At 51.3% G+C, this 20,007-nt stretch overlaps 1 protein-coding gene across 7 annotated transcripts in view; it reads right to left on the reverse strand.

Moving 5' to 3' along the window:
• The window catches only part of EHMT1 (euchromatic histone lysine methyltransferase 1), a 230,662-nt gene that overhangs the window by 99,288 nt on the left and 111,367 nt on the right, over positions 1–20,007 (reverse strand). For all 7 annotated transcript variants that reach the window (XM_030919354.1, XM_030919352.1, XM_030919355.1 and 4 more), the window contains one exon: positions 7,621–7,801. In XM_030919354.1, the coding sequence (XP_030775214.1) occupies positions 7,621–7,801 (181 nt within the window). The remainder of the gene's footprint in view (positions 1–7,620; positions 7,802–20,007) is intronic.

Raw genomic sequence — 20,007 nt, forward strand, 5'->3', positions numbered from 1 at the left:
AGACAGGGTTTCACCATGGTCTCGATCTCCTGACCTTGTGATCCGCCTGCCTCGGCCTTCCAAAGTGCTGGGATTACAGGCGTTAGCCACCACGCCCGGCCTGGAAGCCAGATTCTTTCAAACAACCCACTCTCAAGGCAGCTAATCTATTCCCCTGAGAGGGAGAAGTCACTCACCAGGAGGGAGGGCACTGATCTACTCATGAGGAATCCATGCACATGACCAATCACCTCCAGGTAGGCCCCACCTCACAACACTGTCATACTGGGGATCTAATTTCAACATGAGCTTTGGTGTGGACAAACCACATCCAAACCACAGCACTGCCAATCTTTGTCTTTTGATTAGAAAGTGTCATCTATTTACATTTAAAGCAACTACTGCTGAGGATTTACTTCTGTCATTTTGCTCTGTTTCCTACATGCCTTACAGCTGTTTTCATCCCTCATTTCTTGCACTACTGTCTTCTTTTATATTTAGCTGATTTTTTATAGTGGAATGTTTAAATTCTTTTCTCGTTTCCTTTTGTGCATGTTCTGTAGCTATTCTCTTTGTGGTTACCATGGGGATTACATTTAACATCCTAAAGTTATAACATTCTAATTTAAATTTATACCAGCTTAACTTCAGTAACACAGAAAAACTCTGCTCCTTTACGTATCTGTTCCCACCCCTTTCATTTGCTGATGTCACAAAACTACATCTTTATTCATGCTGTGTCCCGAAACATAAACAATTCGTTTAAACGCATTAGTCTCTTAAGTTATGTAGGAAAAATGTGGAGTTACAAGCCAAAGTTGCAATGATACTAGCTTGCAGACTAATTTTTTAAACGTATTCGTCTCTTAGATCTTATAGAAAACAAAAACCATTGTTACAATACTAGCTTTTAAAACTGTCCATGTCTTTACTTCTCATATGGCTTCAAGTCACTGTCTAGTGTCTTTTCTTTTCAACCTGCTAGCCTCCTTTAAGTATTTCTTTGCAGGTCCAGGTCAGGTGGTAAGAAATTCCCTCAGGTTTTGTTTATCTGAGAATATCTTAATTTCTCCTGCACCCTTAAAGGACAGTTTCCATGGATATGGATACTTGGTTGAAAGATTTTTTTCTTTTATCACTCCTAATATACCAATGATATATTCTGTCCCCCAAAGCTTCTGATGAGAAACCTGCCAATGATCTCACTGAGGAAACATGTATGTGAGGAGTCTCTTTCCTCATCTGCTTTCAAGATTCTCTTTGTCTTTCCACAGAAGTGTCTCAAGTATAATGTGTCTAGTGCGGGTCTCTTTGAGTTCGTCTTACTGGACTTCACCAAGCCCCCTGGGTGTTCATATTCATGGGTTTCGTCAGATATTCTCTCCAGCCTTTTCTTACTCTCTTGTCTCTGTACTCCCACAATCCTTATTTGGTCCTCTTGATGATGCCCACAGGACCCTCAGCTCTGCTCACTTTCCTTCGGCCTTTTTGTCTGCTTCTCAGACTTGATGATTTTCACTGTCCTATCTTCAAGTTTGCTCTCTCCTTCTTCTGTCTGTTCAGATCTGCCTTTGATTTCCTTTAGTGAATTTTTCATTTCACTTATTATACTTTTTAGCTCCAGAATTTCTTTCGGTTCCTTTTTAGGTTTTCTAGCTCTTTATTGGTATTTCCATTTTGATCATACATCATTTTCTTGACTCTCTCCATAACTTCCTTTAGTTTCTGAGCATATTTAAGACGGTTATTTTAAAGTCTCTGTCTGGTAGTTCTGGCCTCAGATGTTTTCTGGGAACAGTTTCTGTTGACTTATTTTTTCATCTGATTGGGCCATACCTTCCTGTTTTTTTTTATGCCTTGTAATTCTATGTTGAAAACTGGACATTTCAATCCAATAATGTGGAAACTCTGAAAAGCAGATTCTCCTCCTTTTCCAGCGTTTACTGTTTTGTTGCTGTTCCTGGTTTTGGGTGTTTTCGTTGTTGTCATTTTTTATAGTTGTAGGCTGTCTCTGTGAGGAGGGTGAGCCAGAGATTTAAACTTAAGGTTTTCTCATGTCTTTCCTTAGCCTGTGCCTTTCTCTGGGCACATGCAATCACTTTGTAATTTGCCCCATATACACAGTTGCTTCTGAATGTCTTGGTCTTTAATGTCTGGCTCCCAAAAAGAGAAAACAATGAAAATGAAGTGGGGAGACAAAAAGAGCACTGGCCCGTTAGATCTCTCGGACATCTCACGGAAGAAAGGCTTGCAACCGGATGAGAGGGCCTCTCTGTACGCACCTGGGGACAAGGCCGTCTTTGCCCACCCTGGCTCCCACAAGCTGCATGCACACTGTTCCAGGAACACCGCACACCCTGCACCACAGGGCTGAGGAAGGGAGTGGGCAGCAGAGCTGAAACTGACTGAAATTAACGTCCCAGCCTCCGCCTAGAAGCTGCAAACCTTCGGTAGACTCCAGAGTCCCAAACAGTTCCATCAGCCAGACTCTGCCAGGGGAACTGCTGTCTAGGTGAGGAGGTGAATTCCGGGTCTTCCTGCCCTACTATCTTTCTAGAATCCTCTGAAATCAGCTTTTGGTGCTGTGAGGGTCTTTTTTTAATCGTGAACGGCTACATGTTGGAGAGATACAGAACAAGCTGCTAACAAAGATGCCAGTCCACTCTGTAAAAAGAATGAATGCTCACCTAAAACAATGCTGGGTGCCTGAGATCCCGAGTCAGCACAGCCATCCCCAGCCTGGGGCTGTCACACAAACGCATGTTCCCAACCTTCCTGCACAGCACAGATCTTTCATTTCTGATACTGCAGAGTGGAGGGTGCAGAACAGGTCGAACACAGTCACAGCCACCCTCCATCTAAAACTACGAATTACAGCTGCCCATGGGAAGGAGCTACACGCACGGGCTCTGCTATGATTTCAGCGGCACCACGCACGGTGAAACCAACATGCGACTCTGCTCTTCTTTCCTGCCTATGGTAAACTTAAGGGGGCAGCAGGAGGGAAAGAGCGGAACCGTCTGTGATCATCGCCACAGTAATTAAAAATTAACAGAAAGACATGACAGAAAATCTCAGCCTTTCTTTGATAACCTGGCTCCAACACCCCTCCCACAGGGAGGCAACAAGGAATAGCAGGCCATGGAGTGAGAGTTGAAGAAATAAAAGTGGTAACGGCAGACAAATTCTGAGGCAGACAGCAGCAGGTCCCTGGTGAAACCTGACCTTCAAGCCAAAGGCAGCCTGAAACCGAAAAACTGGGCTGCCAGTCCCCAACAGAATCTATAACCCGCAGTGAGAACTTCCTTGAGGCCTTTTAGCCAATCAAATGGTGTCTTTTCCAGGCCCACGCATGGACCAATCAGCACGCACTTCCTCCATTCCGGCACATATGGACCAATCAGCACTCACTTTCTCATTCCGGGCCCACAGAAACCCCCAGACTCGGTTGCACAGCAGGACTACCTGCCTGCCGGTAGCAGCTACTGACTTTGGGGCTCCTCTCCGCTGAGCTGTTCTGTTGCTCAATAAATTCTTCTCCACCTTGCTCCCCCTCCAGTTGTCCACGGACACAGGACAGGAACTAGGGACCCACCCAACAGCGGCTGCAGAAAGCGCTGTAACATGTTCCTGGGGGGCTCACTGAGCTGCAGGCCGTGACACGCTCCCGTTCGCTGAACCGGGAGTGAAGAGGGGTGATCCTTCTGGGGACCCAAACCTTGGGATTCCTCAAGCCAGAGCTGTAACACTAGAGCCCTCCTGCCCTCCGCTGGTGTCGGCGGCTGCCACGTGTGATGGCAAGCAGCGGTGGAGCCAGGCCCTCCTGGGAGCTGCAGGCCAGAGCGAAAGTGGCAGAACTGGACGAGCTGAAAACACACCCCAGCCCGTACTGTGGGTGGCGAGAGCGATACAGCCATAGAACACTCTCCCACCCCATCCCCTTGGGGCTCCGCAGTTGTTGGTGACTCCAAGTTTTGGGGCAGCACCGTGTTCCCCTCATCCAGACGCCAGCGCCTGCAGCGTGAACTGCTTGCGGAATGCCTCAGCCAGCCAAAGCTCTGCACAGAGCCAGAGCCTGGAGCTGCCCGCCCCGCCACAGTGGCCCCACGCCACGCTTGCTCACCAACACACACCTCGCTGCTCCACTCCCGGCTTGCCCTCAGAAGGTGTGGGACCTGGGCCGGTAGCATGAGCCGAGTACAGCCTGCTGGGCCGAGTGGGCAGAATGAGCCCAGCAGGTGCGAGTGGAACTCAAGCAGAGGCGCCGCTGGCCACAGAGGTTTACGGCTGGCAAAGTGACACTCAAGGGATCCTGTGACAACAGGACAGAACCTACCCAGATTCCTGCTCTGTATGGACACTGTTGTAAAAGGCCTTTGTCTCTCTCTGCCATCCCAATAAGTGGACTCTGCACCCCCGGTCCCCGGACACTTGACAGGGAACTCCTCCATCTGCACTCCTGTCTTCCCAGCCATGTAGAAAGGTGCACTGATGGCCACCACAAGACAAGGCAGTTGTGCGTGCCATGCTCCTCTCTAGGAAACACGTTCTAGCACAGAAACTGTTCCTTCATGCCCACTCCGGAAGCCCTGGGGTGACAACACACGGAAGCAGCTGAGGCTGAGTATCTTAACCACTGGATCAAAGCAGGCAGCTAACTGCCCAGCACGTCTCCTCCATGGCTCGAGGCCGTTTTACACACTGTCCTCGGCTAACCTGCCGATGGACCACCCACTTCCAGGTTACGGCTAAGGAAGGGGTGGTGGAGGAAGGGGGCTGTGGAAGGGTAAACTGGGGCCTGCTAAACACACTGGGTACTTTGTTTTTGGAAAGCTCTTTTTAAAAGATGATGATATCATAAAGCTAAAATAGGAAAAGAAAATCTCGACACTTTAACAACACTTCAGACAGTACTTGTACGTCCTAATACACGTGAGCATAACTCCATAGTTTTGCAAAACAACAAGTTTAACTGTTTCAAACAAATAAAATTAAGTCTAACAGCAAAAAAGTTGATGGTGAGGGCAGCAGATAATGACTGATTTTTTTTTTTTTTTTTTTTTTGAGACGGAGTTTTGCTCTGTCGCCCAGGCTGGAGTGCAGTGGCCGAATCTCAGCTCGCTGCAAGCTCCGCCTCCCGGGTTTACGCCATTCTCCTGCCTCAGCCTCCCAAGTAGCTGGGACTACAGGCGCCCGCCACCTCACCCGGCTAGTTTTTTGTATTTTTTAGTAGAGATGGGGTTTCACCGTGTTAGCCAGGATGGTCTCGATCTCCTGACCTCGTGATCCACCCGTCTCGGCCTCCCAAAGTGCTGGGATTACAGGCTTGAGCCACCGCGCCCGGCCTAATGACTGATTTTGTTTTCTAACTTCCAATGAAAAGAACCAGGGCTCCCTGGAGAAAGCCGATTCTGGCACTGGGCAGGGACAAGGCAAGCAGACCATCCAGTGAATTGGGGAGGTCTTCATGAAGAGGTGGGTGTCACCCCAGGACTCAGAACCAGCCTTAGGGGGACCCCACCGGACAAACTTAGAATAATTTGAGCAACAAAATAAATAAGGATAGGAATGGATTATAGTCCAGAGACTCAAATAAGAGTCCATAAGTCAGTTCTTAAATAGGCCGGGGGTGATAGCTCACGCCTGTAATCCTAGCACTTTGGGAGGCCAAGGCAGGAGGACTGCCTGAGCCCAAGAGTTCAAGACCAGCCTGGGCAACATAGCAAGACCCCCATCTCTATTTTTTTTAAGTTTTTTTTTTCCATTTTTTTAAAAGTAAATGAACAGATAACTGTGTGGATGGACAGGAAAGTGAAGCACCTCCTTACAGTAGAAACTGAAATATCAGGAGGAAATGATGGAGTTGGAAAACCACCATTTGGCACCCACCATGCAGTACGAGTTGAGCGTGGGTCATGGCAGATGCTGAAGCCCCTGGTGGGATGTGATGGGAGGTACCTGCAACACCTTAGGGTCTCTCCCCGCAAAACATGCTTGCAACCTGGGGAGCAGTAACTTTAAGATGGAGGGATCTGCAGACTCCAGCAGCAGAACAGGACAAAAAGCCACCAAAATTCAATTCTAAGGACACCTGTCAGTCACCTGCATCACTCCACGACCTGCACCCAATCCTGGGAAACGCTGGGCAAACCCCCATCAGACACATTCTATGAAACACCTGGCCTGTACTCAAAACGCCACGGTTAGGAAAGACAAAGAAGGCTGACGATGCTTCAGATCAAAGGAAACTAACAAGACACAACACAGGCGCTCAAGGCTCCAGGGCCAGATTTTATTTGTCCTTTGCCCTAAAGGACACTCAGGCATGGGAACTGCGGAACGGGACACTGAGATTAGAGACCAGCATCGCGGGACGCTTCCTCACCGGGACGTCTGTGCTGTAGTTATCTAAGACAATGTTTTTATTTTTAGGGACATTGCAGTAATTTAATACTAGGGGGCGAGTATTTCCTAAATACTAGGGGGCGAGATTGTGCCATGTGGTAAAATGAGTAAAGGGTACAGAGGACTTATCTATAGAATTTTTGCAACTTTGCTGGAGGTATGAAAAGACTTAAATAAAAAAAAATTTTTTTTTTTTTTGAGATGGAGTCTCGCTCTGTCGCCCAGGCTGGAGTGCAGTGGTGCGATCTCGGCTCACTGTAAGCTCCGCCTCCCGGGTTCACGCCATTCTCCTGCCTCAGCCTCCCAAGAAGCTGGAACTACAGGGGCCCGCCACCTCGCCCAGCTAATTTTTTGTATTTTTTTAGTAGAGACGGGGTTTCACCGTGTTAGCCAGGATGGTCTCCATCTCCTGACCTCGTGATCCACCCGCCTCAGCCTTGCAAAGTGCTGAGATTACAGGCATGAGCCACTGCGCCCAGCCAATAAAAAGTATTTTTAAAGTCCAGAAAAAGAGAGACACCTGTGGCCAGGTGATCATCCTCAAGTGAAGCCTTGCCGGCGGCAGCAGCAGCATTCACGAGGGCCGGCAAGAAGGGCCTTGCATCTCTCCAGGATGGCGCCAAACGCACGTATTCCATCCCAGAAGCTGAGGAAGTTTGAAAGCCCAGGGAACCCTGACGCGTCGCTCACTCTGACGTCCCGGCGCCCTCCCAGCACCTCCCACAAAAGGTCCCCAGTAAGGAATCAAACATTCATCCACTCCCAGAACTGGCCACAGAAGCAGCCAGCCCAGGAGAGTGAGGAGCATGCCCAGAGCAAGGTGGCTGGTGGCAGAGCAGCTGGAGTGGGCGGTGGTCCTCACCCTGGGCCAGGGGCTTCCCCAGCACACCCCAGCATTTCCAAAGGCACTTCACCTACAAACCAGGAAAGCTTCCAACTCCAGGGTCTTCTCCCCACAGAGACCAAGTGAGTAAGATACTAGTAAAGAAAACAGTCTTCATCTTGAGAATGTTAACAAGCTAGGAAATCAATGCCGGCCTGAGCCAAGGCTTCAGAGCAGACGTCAGGTGTGCCTCCTCAGGCACACAGGCGAGCACGGGAAGGCTGGTTGACGTCAACAGTCATTCATCAAGAGCAGCACAAGCACTTACAGTCAAACAGAACTCGCACCTGGCAAGGGGCAGGCTCGAAACATACATTCAAAGAGCAAAGACAGTTGCTGGGTCTCCCTTTTACCTGTCTGTGATTTTGTGGTGGCCATGTAGCATTGGTTCTGAGGTAGCGACTGATGAAGGGATGGGAAGGGGGGTAAAAGCTGCTGTCGTCCAAAGTCAGAAATGTTTTTGTTGATCTCCTCTTTTGGTTCCTTATGATCTCTAGCTTCTCGAACTTCTCTGGGATCTTTACTGGCTGCATGCTTCAAAACAAAGACAGTGAATAACTATAACTGCATAAGCAGATGGTCATTGAAATAACATGCAACCAAAATCACAGTTCTTCTCCCCATTAACTCCCCACAACTGAAAGATGAGATACAATGGAGAGAGGAGAAAGTCTGCAAGCGGAAACAGCACGGCTGTCCTCACAAAAGCACCTGCCACTAAGACGTGTGTGCCTAGTTGCCCCTCAGATGGGTTAGGTCAGCATCTACAAACCACGGCCCAAGCTAAGAACAGCATTTACAGGGCTAAAGGTCAGAAGGAGGAACGAGGAACGAGGAGAGAGGAGGAGCAGTGACCCCATGTGGTCCACAAAACCTGAAACATTTTCTAGCTGGTTCTCTGCAGAAAAAAATGTTCCAACCCCTGACTTAGGTAATACATTTACTAAGCTAAAAAATACCCAAAATGGGCAGCATCGAAACTTCTCAAAAACTGCTTTCCCAGTTTATCGTGGCTAAACATTATGTTTGCAACATCCACAATGGTATTTATCCCACAGTAGGTAACTATGTTGTGTGTTAAAATGGTATTTTACTCAGTCTCACTGATCTCCTAAATCTGCCTCGTCTCAGCCTGCAGGGCAGTGCTGTGATACCGACAGCAAACTCCCAGTACTTCCTTCATTGCAGAAGGCACAGACACAACTGAACCTCCACTCTCTGTCTGCTCCCCTCGTCACCTACAGACCTGTGATACTGTAACTTTAAATCTAATTCAATTGAACCACACTTAACTGTGCACATGGTGCAATACACAGTAAAAAGTGTTAAAAGATAGGGCATTCTTCAGGAGATGGCCCTGGCAGAACTGAATGTCACATGAAAAAGAACGGAGCTGGACCCTTTTCTAAACCATATATAAAAATTAACCCGAGACAGACCACAGACCTAACTACAAAACCTAAAACCATAAAACTCTTAGAGAAAACAGGTGGAAAGCTTCCCAACGTTTGGATCTGGCAATTATTTCTTAGACATGAAACCAAAAGTACAGGCAATAAAGGAAAAAACAGACAAACTGGACTTAATCAAAGTTAAAATTTCTGGGCCAGGTGCAGTGGCTCACACCTGTACTTCCAGCACTTTGGGAGGCCAAGGGGGAAGGATCACTTGAGGCCAGGAATTCAAGATGAGTCTGGGCAACATAGCAAGACCCTGACTCTACAAAGAAAAATTTCTAAAACTTAACACTTATGTACATCAAAGGACAGAGTTAACAATGAAAAAAGCATGCTATGGGATGGGGGAAACATCTGCAAATCCGTCAGCAATTATTACCCAGAATATATGAAAAAGTCTTACAACAATAAAAAACCACCAGATTAAAAAATGGGCAAAAGACATGAAGAAACATTTCTTCAAGGAAGACATACAAATGGCTGATGAACACATGAAAAGATGCTTAACCTCATTAGGGAAATGCATATCCACACCAGGTGAGTACCATTCACACACTAGGAAAAAATAATGCTTAACCTCGTTAGGGAAATACGTATCCAGACCTCGGTGAGTACCATGGATGGCTACCAGGAAAGAACAGAAAATAGTCAGTGTTGTGAGAACTGGAGAAATGGGAACCCTTGTGCACTGCTAGTAGGAATGTGGAATGGTGCGGCCGCTGCGAAAAACTCAAAAAATTAAGTATGGAACTACCACGTGATCCAGCAATTCCACTACTGGGCCTGTGCCCCAGAAGCACTGAAAGCAGAGTCTTGAAGAGATGTTTATACACCCACTGTTGATAACAGCATCAACCACAGCAGCCAAAAGGGGGAAGTCACCCAAGGGCCGGTTGTCGGGCGCATGGATCAGAAGTGTCGTGTGCAAAATGCAGTGACGTGTGACTCAGCCTGAGAAGTGGCGAAGCTGGGGCCCGCGCTGCAGCGTGGATGAGCCTCGGGGACACTGTGCCGAATGAAATAAGTCAGCCACAAAAGGACAAACGTTGTACGATCCCACTTACACGAGGTCTCTAGAGTCGTCAGACTGATGGACACAAAAAGTAGAATGGCATTGCCAGGGGCTGGGAGAGAGGGATGGGAAGTCAGTGTTGAAAGGAGACAGAGCTTCAGTTTGGGAAGATGAAGAGGTTCCAGAGATGGAGGGTGGTGATGGCTGCGCAGCAACGTGAATGTGCCTGATGCACTGAGCTGTTCACTTAAAAGTGGTTATGTTTGACGTGATGTGTTTTACCACACACACACACAAACACACACACGACAAGGCACCTGCATCAACTAGAGTCAAGGTCAAGGAGAAGTGAACAAGGTCATAAGTAATGGTAACTCGAAGTACTCAGTGGGTCCGTGGCATGGGTGAACACGTGGCTGCAGAGACGGCTCTGAGGGATTCAGGAGGTACTTGCAGAGATTACAGGTGAGGCAGGGAGGCAGAGCGAGAGTTCCAGGTAAGAGCACACGGAGCAGAAGAGGGTAGCACCTGGCTTGGATGGGAGATGAGAGGGGTGTGCCAGGGCGAGCTGGAAGGCACAGGGGAGCATGTGCTCTTGGGGCTGGCTCTCATGACCTCACCGTCTCTGCCTCTCTCTGTCCCACAGGTGCACTATGTCTGTGTCTGTTTCCCTCCCTCCTTCCCTTTCTGTCTCTCGAGCGCATCTTGCTGCCATGTGGTACTTGCAAAGCTTCTCAACTGAGCCCACACTAAGCTGCCAGACACCCCACTGATGTCCAGAACAGACACAGAACCACCTGGGCTCCCTATTGGGGAACCTGCCCTGGATTCACGTTCCAGTGACCACGGCTCTCTGGAGTTTTTTGTTGCTTCTCCCCACGGAGACCTGTCCAGCTCAGCAACCCTGTTTGCCACATTCAGTGATTTCCTCTTGGAATGTACCTCCACCCCTGGGATGCCCTTACTTTTTCCCTGAGGAATGAATGCCCTCCTCCCTCCAAAGCACAGTTCAGACACGACAGCTCCTCCTGCCATGTCCACTAATGAATGCACTTCGCACTTGGAACACTGTTTGAAAGCCACACGAATGCCACACGTCTGCTTTACAAAGTGTCTTGGTCTTTCTCCAGTACACCAGGTTTGACTGCAATGAAGTCACTGTTAGAACTCAGGAGTCAGTCCCCTTTTAGGTCACCTACAAACCACCGTGCAGGCTGCTTGGTTCATGTGGCCATCCCGCTCAGCTGGTGCTTACAAACACAAAATGCACTTTCAAAGTACGTATCAATGAAAGTACAAAAACAAACCCTGAAGAGGAAATAGCCATGCGAGGCTAATTCTTGCCGAGGTACACAACCTATTCTTTAATTTTAAAGGTTATTTTCAAAAATCTCAACAGTAAGACTAAGAACAGCTTAACCGAAGTGAGGATTCTAGATTTAGATTTTGCTGGGACTCTTATCTAACAAAGCACAAGGAAAGTGAAGACCTAGCCATGGAGGCAGCGCAGCCAGCGGCTGGCCCATCTTCACGTGGCCTGGCTCTGGGAGGGCAGCCCTTCCCTGAGGCTCTTCCCTCCTCGGGGGCGGAGGGGCCCCTTCACTGAGGCTCTTCCCTTCTGGGGGGGCAGGGGGTTCCCCTCCCCAAGGCTCTTCCCTCCTGGGGGGGGCGGGAGGTTCCCGTCACCTAGGCTCTTCCCTCCTGGGGGATGGGGGGTGCCCATCTCTGAGGCTCTTCCCTCCTGGGGGGGTGGGGGGGCCCCTTTGTTGAGGCTCTTCCCTCCTGGGGGGGCCCATCCCCCAGGCTCTTCCCTCCTAGGGGGCGGGGAGACCCCCTCCCTGAGGCTCCTCCCTCCTGGTGGTGGGGGGTTGGCGGGGGGCTCTGCACCAGTGTGAGTCTCACAGTGGTACACTTGGTAGCACTTCTTCACATAATTGCCAAGAACCACCTCTAGTGCAGACTGACAGGCACCACCTCTCTCCCAGCACCTGGAGCCTAGAATGGGTACCAGGAGGGGAGCTGTGGAAACACACACAGAGGAAAACAAGGGGCCCCATGCTGACGCCTCCTGGAGTGGGCACAACTCAATCAGGCAAATGGAGCTGCCAACCAGGCCACAGTAACAACCATTTCCATGTAGAAAAAAATGTTCCCTTCCAGTGGCTTCCGCTTTCTTTGCTCTAACAATGGTGAACCTGCCAGTGAGCAGGCCTCGCTCTGAGGATCTTTACGATGGGGATCAACGCCAGACACAGGGTCCAAATCCCTTGGTTCTCGCCACGGGATAGTGAGACTGCAGCCGTGACAGTACCTTCATGTTTAAACTTTTACGAGAATATTGGATTTATTAACAAAGACTGCAACATTCATTTTATCACTGGAATGACTTTTTAAAACACAATTTTCAATAAATTCTGGTCTTTAAAAAATACCAAACAAGACTAAATTGGGTTTCGGGTGGCAGGAAATCCTGAAGGGTGCAGAGGCCAGGCCCAGAACCACAGACACAGAGCACACCCCAGGCACAGGGGGGCACCCACCCACCCACCGTCTCTGCCGCACCACCTCTGTGGGGCCCACAGACACAGTGCACACCCCAGGCACAGGGGGGCACCCACCCACCCACCATCTCTGCCGCACCACCTCCGTGGGGCCCACAGACACAGCCCTGCCCTGGCTCAGCCCATCCCCTCCTTCTCCCGCAGGCTCCCCCAGGAGCAGAGCAAGTTGTCCAGGGTGCAGAGAGGCCGTGGAGGATCTTCAACAAACCAGCTCCCGAAGCCTCAAAACACTCAGGTTCTCTCTTCCTACAACTGACCCGCCTGTGAATGTACAGCAGTTTTCAACCAAATGATGTGTCGTAATCAGAGTTTAATTATTGTAGCAACTTAATCCAAAACAAAGCGATCACTTAAATAAGCCTCATGGGATCGAACAATATTTTTAAATTTCAAATTGCTTTTTTTCCCTACAGGAATGTGATAGGGTGACAATAAAAGATCCTCACGAATAAACATATATCAGAATAAAATCCTGGAAGTAGGACGGTAATAAAACTTCAGGGAGATGAAAGATGCACAGTTTCTAACGTGTTTTAAAACTGTGACTGGTGCGCCATCCACAGGCAAAAATAAATTCAACCTCAGCCCAAGCCTCAGACTTTATACAAACATTAACTCAAAATGGATCACAGATTTAAAGTTCACACAAAACTGGCCGGGCGCGGTGGCTCAAGCCTGTAATCCCAGCAATTTGGGAGGCCGAGACGGGCGGATCACGAGGTCAGGAGATCGAGACCATCCTGGCTAACATGGTGAAACCCCGTCTCTACTAAAAAAAATACCAAAAACTAGCCAGGTGAGGTGGCGGGCGCCTGTAGTCCCAGCTACTCGGGAGGCTGAGGCAGGAGAATGGCGTGAACCCGGGAGGCGGAGCTTGCAGTGAGCTGAGATCCGGCCACTGCACTCCAGCCTGGGCGACAGAGCGAGACTCCGTCTCAAAAAAAAAAAAAAAAAATTCACACAAAACTAAAAAAAAAAAAAAAAAAAATTAGAGAAATTGATATTTAGGGCTAGGTGAAGAGTTCTCACGCACAACAGCAATAGCACAATCCACAGGAGAAAACTGATAAACTGGGCTTCATCAAAATGAAACACCTTTGCTCTGTGAAAGAAATTTGGAAAAAGAAGCTTCAGACCAGCAGAAAATACTGGAAACCACATATCTGACAAACACTCATATACGGAACTCTCAAAGCTAACAAAACAATGTAATTATAAAATGAGCAAAAGTCTGAAAGACATTTCCCCAAAGACGACACACTGACAGCAAAGCAATATATGGAAGGGGACAAGCGTGAGAGGTGTGGGAGGAAACAAGGGTGAGAGGCGTGGGGGAGGATGAGGGTGAGATGTGTAGGAGGGGATGACGGTGACAGGCATGGAAGAGGGTGAGAGTGAGAGGCATGGAAGGGGGCAGGGGGTGAGGGTGAGAGGCCCCGGAGTGGGTGAGGGTGAGCGGCGTGGGGGAGGGGTGAGAGTGAGAGGCGTGGGAGGGGTGTGAGAGGCGTGGGAGGGGTGAGAGTGAGCTGGGTAGGAGGAGAGGGTGAGCAGCGTGGGAGAGGTGAGGATGAGAGGTGTGGGAAGCGGTGAGGGTGAGAGGCGTGGGAGGGGGTGAGGGTGAGTGGTGTGGGGGAGGGGCGAGGGTGAGCGGCGTGGGGGAGGGGTGAGGGTGGGAGGGTGGGGGTGAGGCGTGGGAGGGGTGAGGCGTGGGGGGGGTGAGGCGTGGGGGGGGTGAGGCGTGGGGGGGTGAGGCGTGGGGGGGGTGAGGCGTGGGGGGGGTGAGGCATGGGAGGGGTGAGGCGTAGGAGGGGTGAGGCGTAGGAGGGGTGAGGGTGAGCGGCGTGGGAGGGGTGAGGGTGAGCAGCATGGGAGGGGGAGAGGGTGAGCGGCGTAGGAGGGGGAGAGGGTGAGCAGCGTGGGAGGGGTGAGGGTGGGAGGTGTGAGGGTGAGCGGCGTGGGCGGGGTGAGGGTGAGCGGCGTGGGAGGGGTGAGGGTGGGCGGCGTGGGAGGCGTGAGGGTGGGAGGTGTGGGAGGGGTGAGGGTGGGAGGCGTGAGGGTGAGCGGCGTGGGCAGGGTGAGGGTGAGTGGCGTGGGAGGGTCAGGGTGAGCGGTGTGGGAGGGTCAGGGTGGGCGGCGTGGGAGGGGGTGTATGTGAGAAGTCTGGGAGAGGAGGCTCCCCATCAGCAGTCACAGGATGAACATGCTGAAGCCTCAAGGAAACACCACCAGCACACCCAACAGAAGGGCTAAATAAAAAGCGGGTAAGAGCTAACACCAGCGTCCGGAGAGGACGACTCTGGTGAAGACGGGAGAAAGCCGACTCCTGCAACACTGCTGGTGGGCGAGTGAAATGCAGCCACACTGGAGTACAGTTCTGCAATTTCCTCATAAAATTAACCCAAAGGCCATACAACCCAGTGATTATGCTCCTGTGTATTTGACTCACAGAGGTAAATCTTATTTCCAAAACGTGTACATAAATGTTCAGAGCGGCTCTAAAGTAAAAATGCCCAGTGTCCTTCAGCAGGTGAGTGCCCACGTACAAGGCTGTCCACACCCCACAGAACACCAAAGCTTCAGCAGAGAACGGGATGGGCTAATGAGACGTAACTTGGATGGATTTTAAGAGAAATAAGCTGAGTGACAAAAGCTACTTTCAAAAGGTTACATACACTGTAATTCCATTTATATAAAATCAGAAATAGGCCGGACACGTTGGATCATGCCAACCTGAGGCTGACAAAGGTCCAGGTCTGGTTGGCGGCTACACAGGGTGACGTCAGGGACCCTGGTGTGAAGGGTGTTCCACATCTCGACTGTGCCCTGGTGTGAAGGGGCTTCCGCATCTCGACTGTGCCCTGGTGTAAAGAGGGTTCTAATCTTAACACTGCTGGTGTGAAGGGGCTTCCGCAGCTCAGCTGTGCCCTGGTGTGAAGGGGGTTCTAATCTCGACACTGCCCTGGTGTGAAGGGGCTTCTGCAGCTCAGCTGTGCCCTGGTGTGAAGGGGGTTCTAATCGCGACTGTGCCCTGGTGTGAAGGGGGTTCTAATCGCGACTGTGCCCTGGTGTGAAGGGGATTCCTCATCTCGACTGTGCCCTGGTGTGGAGGGTGTTTGGCATCTCAACTGTGCCCTGGTGTGGAGGGTGTTTGGCATCTCGACTGTGCCCTGGTGTGGAGGGTGTTTGGCATCTCAACTGTGTCCTGGTGTGAAGGGGCTTCCGGATCTCGACTGTGCCCCAGTGTGAAGGGGCTTCCGCATCTCGACTGTGCCCTGGTGTGGAGGGTGTTCGGCATCTCGACTGTGTCCTGGTGTGGAGGGTGTTTGGCATCTCAACTGTGTCCTGGTGTGAAGAGGCTTCCGCATCTCGACTGTGCCCTGGTGTGAAGGGGATTCTAATCTCGACTGTGCCCTGGTGTGAAGGGGGTTCCTCATCTCGACTGTGCCCTGGTGTGGAGGGTGTTCGGCATCTCGACTGTGCCCTGGTGTGAAGGGGGCTCTGGATCTCAACTGTGCCCTGGCGTGAAGGGGCTTCTGCATCTTGACTGTGCCCTGGCATGGAGGGGGTTCCGCCATCTCAACTGTGTCCTGGTGTGGAGGCTGTTCAGCATCTCGACTGTGTCCTGGTGTGAAGGGGCTTCCACATCTCGACCATGCCCTGGTGTGGAGGGTGTTCGACATCTTGACTGTGCCCTGGTGTGAAGGGGGGTTCTAATCTCGACTGTGCCCTGTTGTGAAGGGGGTTCCAGATCTCCACTGTGCCCTGGTGTGAAGGGGGTTCCACATCTCAACTGTGCCCTGGCATGGAGGGGCTTCCACATCTCGACTGTGCCCTGGTGTGGAGGGTGTTCGGCATCTCGACTGTGCCCCGGTGTGAAGGGGGTTCTGGATCTCGACTGTGCCCTGGCGTGAAAGGGCTTCTGCATCTTGACTGTGCCCTGGCGTGGAGGGGGTTCCACATCTCAACTGTGTCCTGGTGTGGAGGCTGTTCAGCATCTCGACTGTGTCCTGGTGTGAAGGGGCTTCTGCATCTCGACCATGCCCTGGTGTGAAGGGGGTTCTAATCTCGACTCTGCCCTGTTGTGAAGGGGGTTCCGGATCTCCACTGTGCCCTGGTGTGAAGGGGGTTCCGCATCTCGACTATGCCCTGGTGTGGAGGGATTTTGGCATCTCGACTGTGCCCTGGTGTGAAGGCGGTTCCACTTCTCGACTGTGCCCTGGTGTGGAGGGTCTTTGGCATCTCGACTGTGCCCTGGTGTGGAGGGTGTTCCACTTCTCGACTGTGCCCTGGTGTGAAGGGGGTTCCGCATCTCGACTGTGCCCTGGTGTGAAGGCGGTTCCACTTCTCGACTGTGCCCTGGTGTGGAGGGGGTTCCACCTCTCGACTGTGCCCTGGTGTGGAGGGATTTTTGCATCTCGACTGTGCCCTGGTGTGGAGGGGGTTCCGCATCTCGACTGTGCCCTGGTGTGGAGGGCGTTCGACATCTCGACTGTGCCCTGGTGTGAAGGGGATTCCGCATCTCGACTGTGCCCTGGTGTGAAGGGAGTTCTGCATCTCGACTGTGCCCTGGTGTGAAGGGAGTTCCGCATCTCGACTATGCCCTGGTGTGAAGGGGGTTCCGCATCTCGACTGTGCCCTGGTGTGGAGGGCATTCGACATCTCGACTGTGCCCTGGTGTGAAGGCAGTTCCGCATCTCGACTGTGCCCTGGTGTGAAGGGGGTTCCACTTCTCAACTGTGCCCTGGTGTGAAGGGGGTTCCGCATCTCGACTATGCCCTGGTGTGAAGGGGGTTCCGCATCTCGACTGTGCCCTGGTGTGGAGGGATTTTGGCATCTCGACTGTGCCCTGGTGTGGAGGGATTTTGGCATCTCGACTGTGCCCTGGTGTGAAGGCGGTTCCACTTCTCGACTGTGCCCTGGTGTGGAGGGTGTTCCACTTCTCGACTGTGCCCTGGTGTGAAGGGGGTTCCGCATCTCGACTGTGCCCTGGTGTGAAGGCGGTTCCACTTCTCGACTGTGCCCTGGTGTGGAGGGTCTTTGGCATCTCGACTGTGCCCTGGTGTGGAGGGTGTTCCACTTCTCGACTGTGCCCTGGTGTGAAGGGGGTTCCGCATCTCGACTGTGCCCTGGTGTGAAGGCGGTTCCACTTCTCAACTGTGCCCTGGTGTAGAGGGTGTTCCACTTCTCGACTGTGCCCTGGTGTGAAGGGGGTTCCGCATCTCGACTCTGCCCTGGTGTGAAGGCGGTTCCACCTCTCGACTGTGCCCTGGTGTGGAGGGGGTTCCACTTCTCGACTGTGCCCTGGTGTGGAGGGATTTTTGCATCTCGACTGTGCCCTGGTGTGGAGGGGGTTCCGCATCTCGACTGTGGCCTGGTGTGAAGGTGGTTCCACTTCTCGACTGTGCCCTGGTGTGAAGGGGGTTCGGCATCTCGACTATGGTGGTGGTTCCGCACATCCACACACGGTAAACTGAACAGAATACCCTGCGCGTGCTGCACGTGTGCACAGGTGATAGTGAAACTAAGTAAGCCCCAGGGACTTTACTAATGTCAGTGTCCTGGGTCTGACATTGTCCTCTAGTTATCAAAGACATCACCACTGAGGGAAGCTTGGTGAAAGGTATTTTTGCAGTTTACTGTGACACTGTAATTATTTTTAAGATTTTCTAAAGCTTTGCCATGTAGAGAAGAATGCAATGCTTCTAAATGCAATGCTTTTCTAAAGCTTTGCCATGTAGAGAAGAATGCAAAAGGTTGAAGTTGGGTCAGGCCGGCCAGCCTAGGAGTGGAGAAGCCCCAGGGCTAGGGCAGTTGTCGGCACCACAAGGTGCCTGCCCTCTCTGTCCCAGGAGAGGACTCAACACCCGGCAGCTGTGGGCCCCTGAGCCAGCAGTCCAGCCCCACAGCGCACCCACCACCCACTGTGGTCACTGCAGGCAGGCCACAGAAAACACACACAGCACTCACAGTCAGGCTAAGACATTATGACAGAAACAAAGGTGGAGACACCCTGGGGGGAGAAAAAAGCTAAACCTGAGAGGAAAAAACAAAAATCACAAACAGGTGGTGTCAAGTCCAAGAGAACCCCCACTTGAGGAATCAGAATTTACAACAGAGATTATAGAAGAATTATAATCACCATCTTTTGAAAGATATAGCAAGACAGAATTCAGAACAGTATTTTTTAAATTAAAAGAACTAATCAGGCCGGGTGCAGTGGCTCACACCTGTAATCCCAGCACTCTGAGAGGCCAAAGTGGACGGATCACCTGAGGTCAGGAGTTCAAGATCAGCCTGGCCAACATGGTGAAACCTCGTCTCTACTAAAAATACAAACATTAGCCAGGTGTGGTGGCGTGTGCCTGTAATCCCAGCTACTCGGGAGGCTGAGGCAGGAGAATCACTTAAACCTGGGAGGTGGGGATTATGCTGGGCTGAGATTGCACCATTGCACTCCAACCTGGGTGACAGGGTGAGACTCATCTCAAAAAAAAAAAAAACAAACAAACAAAACAGAGAACTAATCAGAGATACTGGGTGTGAAAAAAATACATGTCAAAATAAAATATAGCAATATATGAGATGAACAGCAAGAAGGAGAAGGGCTGAGGAACCAATCAGGAAGCTGGAAACAGAGAGCTGCCCCGGGGGACAGAAGAGCCAGCCATTTAAGGGGAGCTCCATGGGAAGAAAACAGAAAGAAAAATACAGAGCATTCTTCTGGAGCTGAAGACACAGAACCTCCAAGACGGGGCTGTGAAGCCCTAAACAGTGGCTAAGAGGAAAGAGCAAATAATCTACAAAGGACAAGAAAGTGCCTTCAGAATGTTCACCAACAATGTCAAAGAGAAAATTCCACGGGAATGTGATCACAAACCTGGAACTTACACCCAAATTCACATCAAACAGAGAGAGCACATTAAAAGCACTGTGCACACTTTGAAAACCTGTATCGTGTATGCACCATGTAAGAGATGGGGATGAGTCCAGCACAGTGTGTGTGAGGAGCAGCTATGCTTTGTGTGTGAAAATCAGCATGGTACGTTGGAGGGGTAGGCGTGGCCTGTGTGTGAACAGCATGGTGCGTGTGAGGGTCAGACGTGGCCAGCATGGTGCGTGTGAGGGTCAGGCGAGCCGTGTGTGTGAAAATCACGATGGGAGGGGCAGGCGCGCCCTGTGTGTGAAAATCAGCACGGTGCATTTTGAGGGGCAGGCACTCCGTGTGGGTGAAAATCATGGTGCGTGTGAGGGGCAGGCGCTCCGTGTGTGTGAAAATCAGCAGAGTGTGTGAGGGGCAGGCGCACCGTGTGTGTGAAAATCATGGTGCGTGTGAGGGGCAGGCGCTCCCTGTGTGTGAAAATCAGCACAGTGTGTGAGGGGCAGGCGCACCGTGTGTGTGAAAATCAGCACAGTGTGTGAGGAGCAGGCGCACCGTGTGAAAATCAGCAGTGTGTGAGGGGCAGGCGCACCGTGTGTGTGAAAATCAGCACGGTGCGTGTGAGGGGCAGGCACTCCCTGTGTGCAAAAATCATGGTGCGTGTGAGGGGCAGGCGCTCCCTGTGTGTGAAAATCAGCACGGTGCGTGTGAGGGGCAGGCGCGCCCTGTGTGTGAAAATCAGCACAGTGTGTGAGGGGCAGGCGCACCCTGTGTGTGAAAATCAGCACGGTGTGTGTGAGGGGCAGGCGCGCCCTGTGTGTGAAAATCAGCAC

This window comes from Rhinopithecus roxellana, chromosome 16 (genome assembly GCF_007565055.1).
Source record: "Rhinopithecus roxellana isolate Shanxi Qingling chromosome 16, ASM756505v1, whole genome shotgun sequence".
Lineage (NCBI taxonomy): Eukaryota > Metazoa > Chordata > Mammalia > Primates > Cercopithecidae > Rhinopithecus > Rhinopithecus roxellana.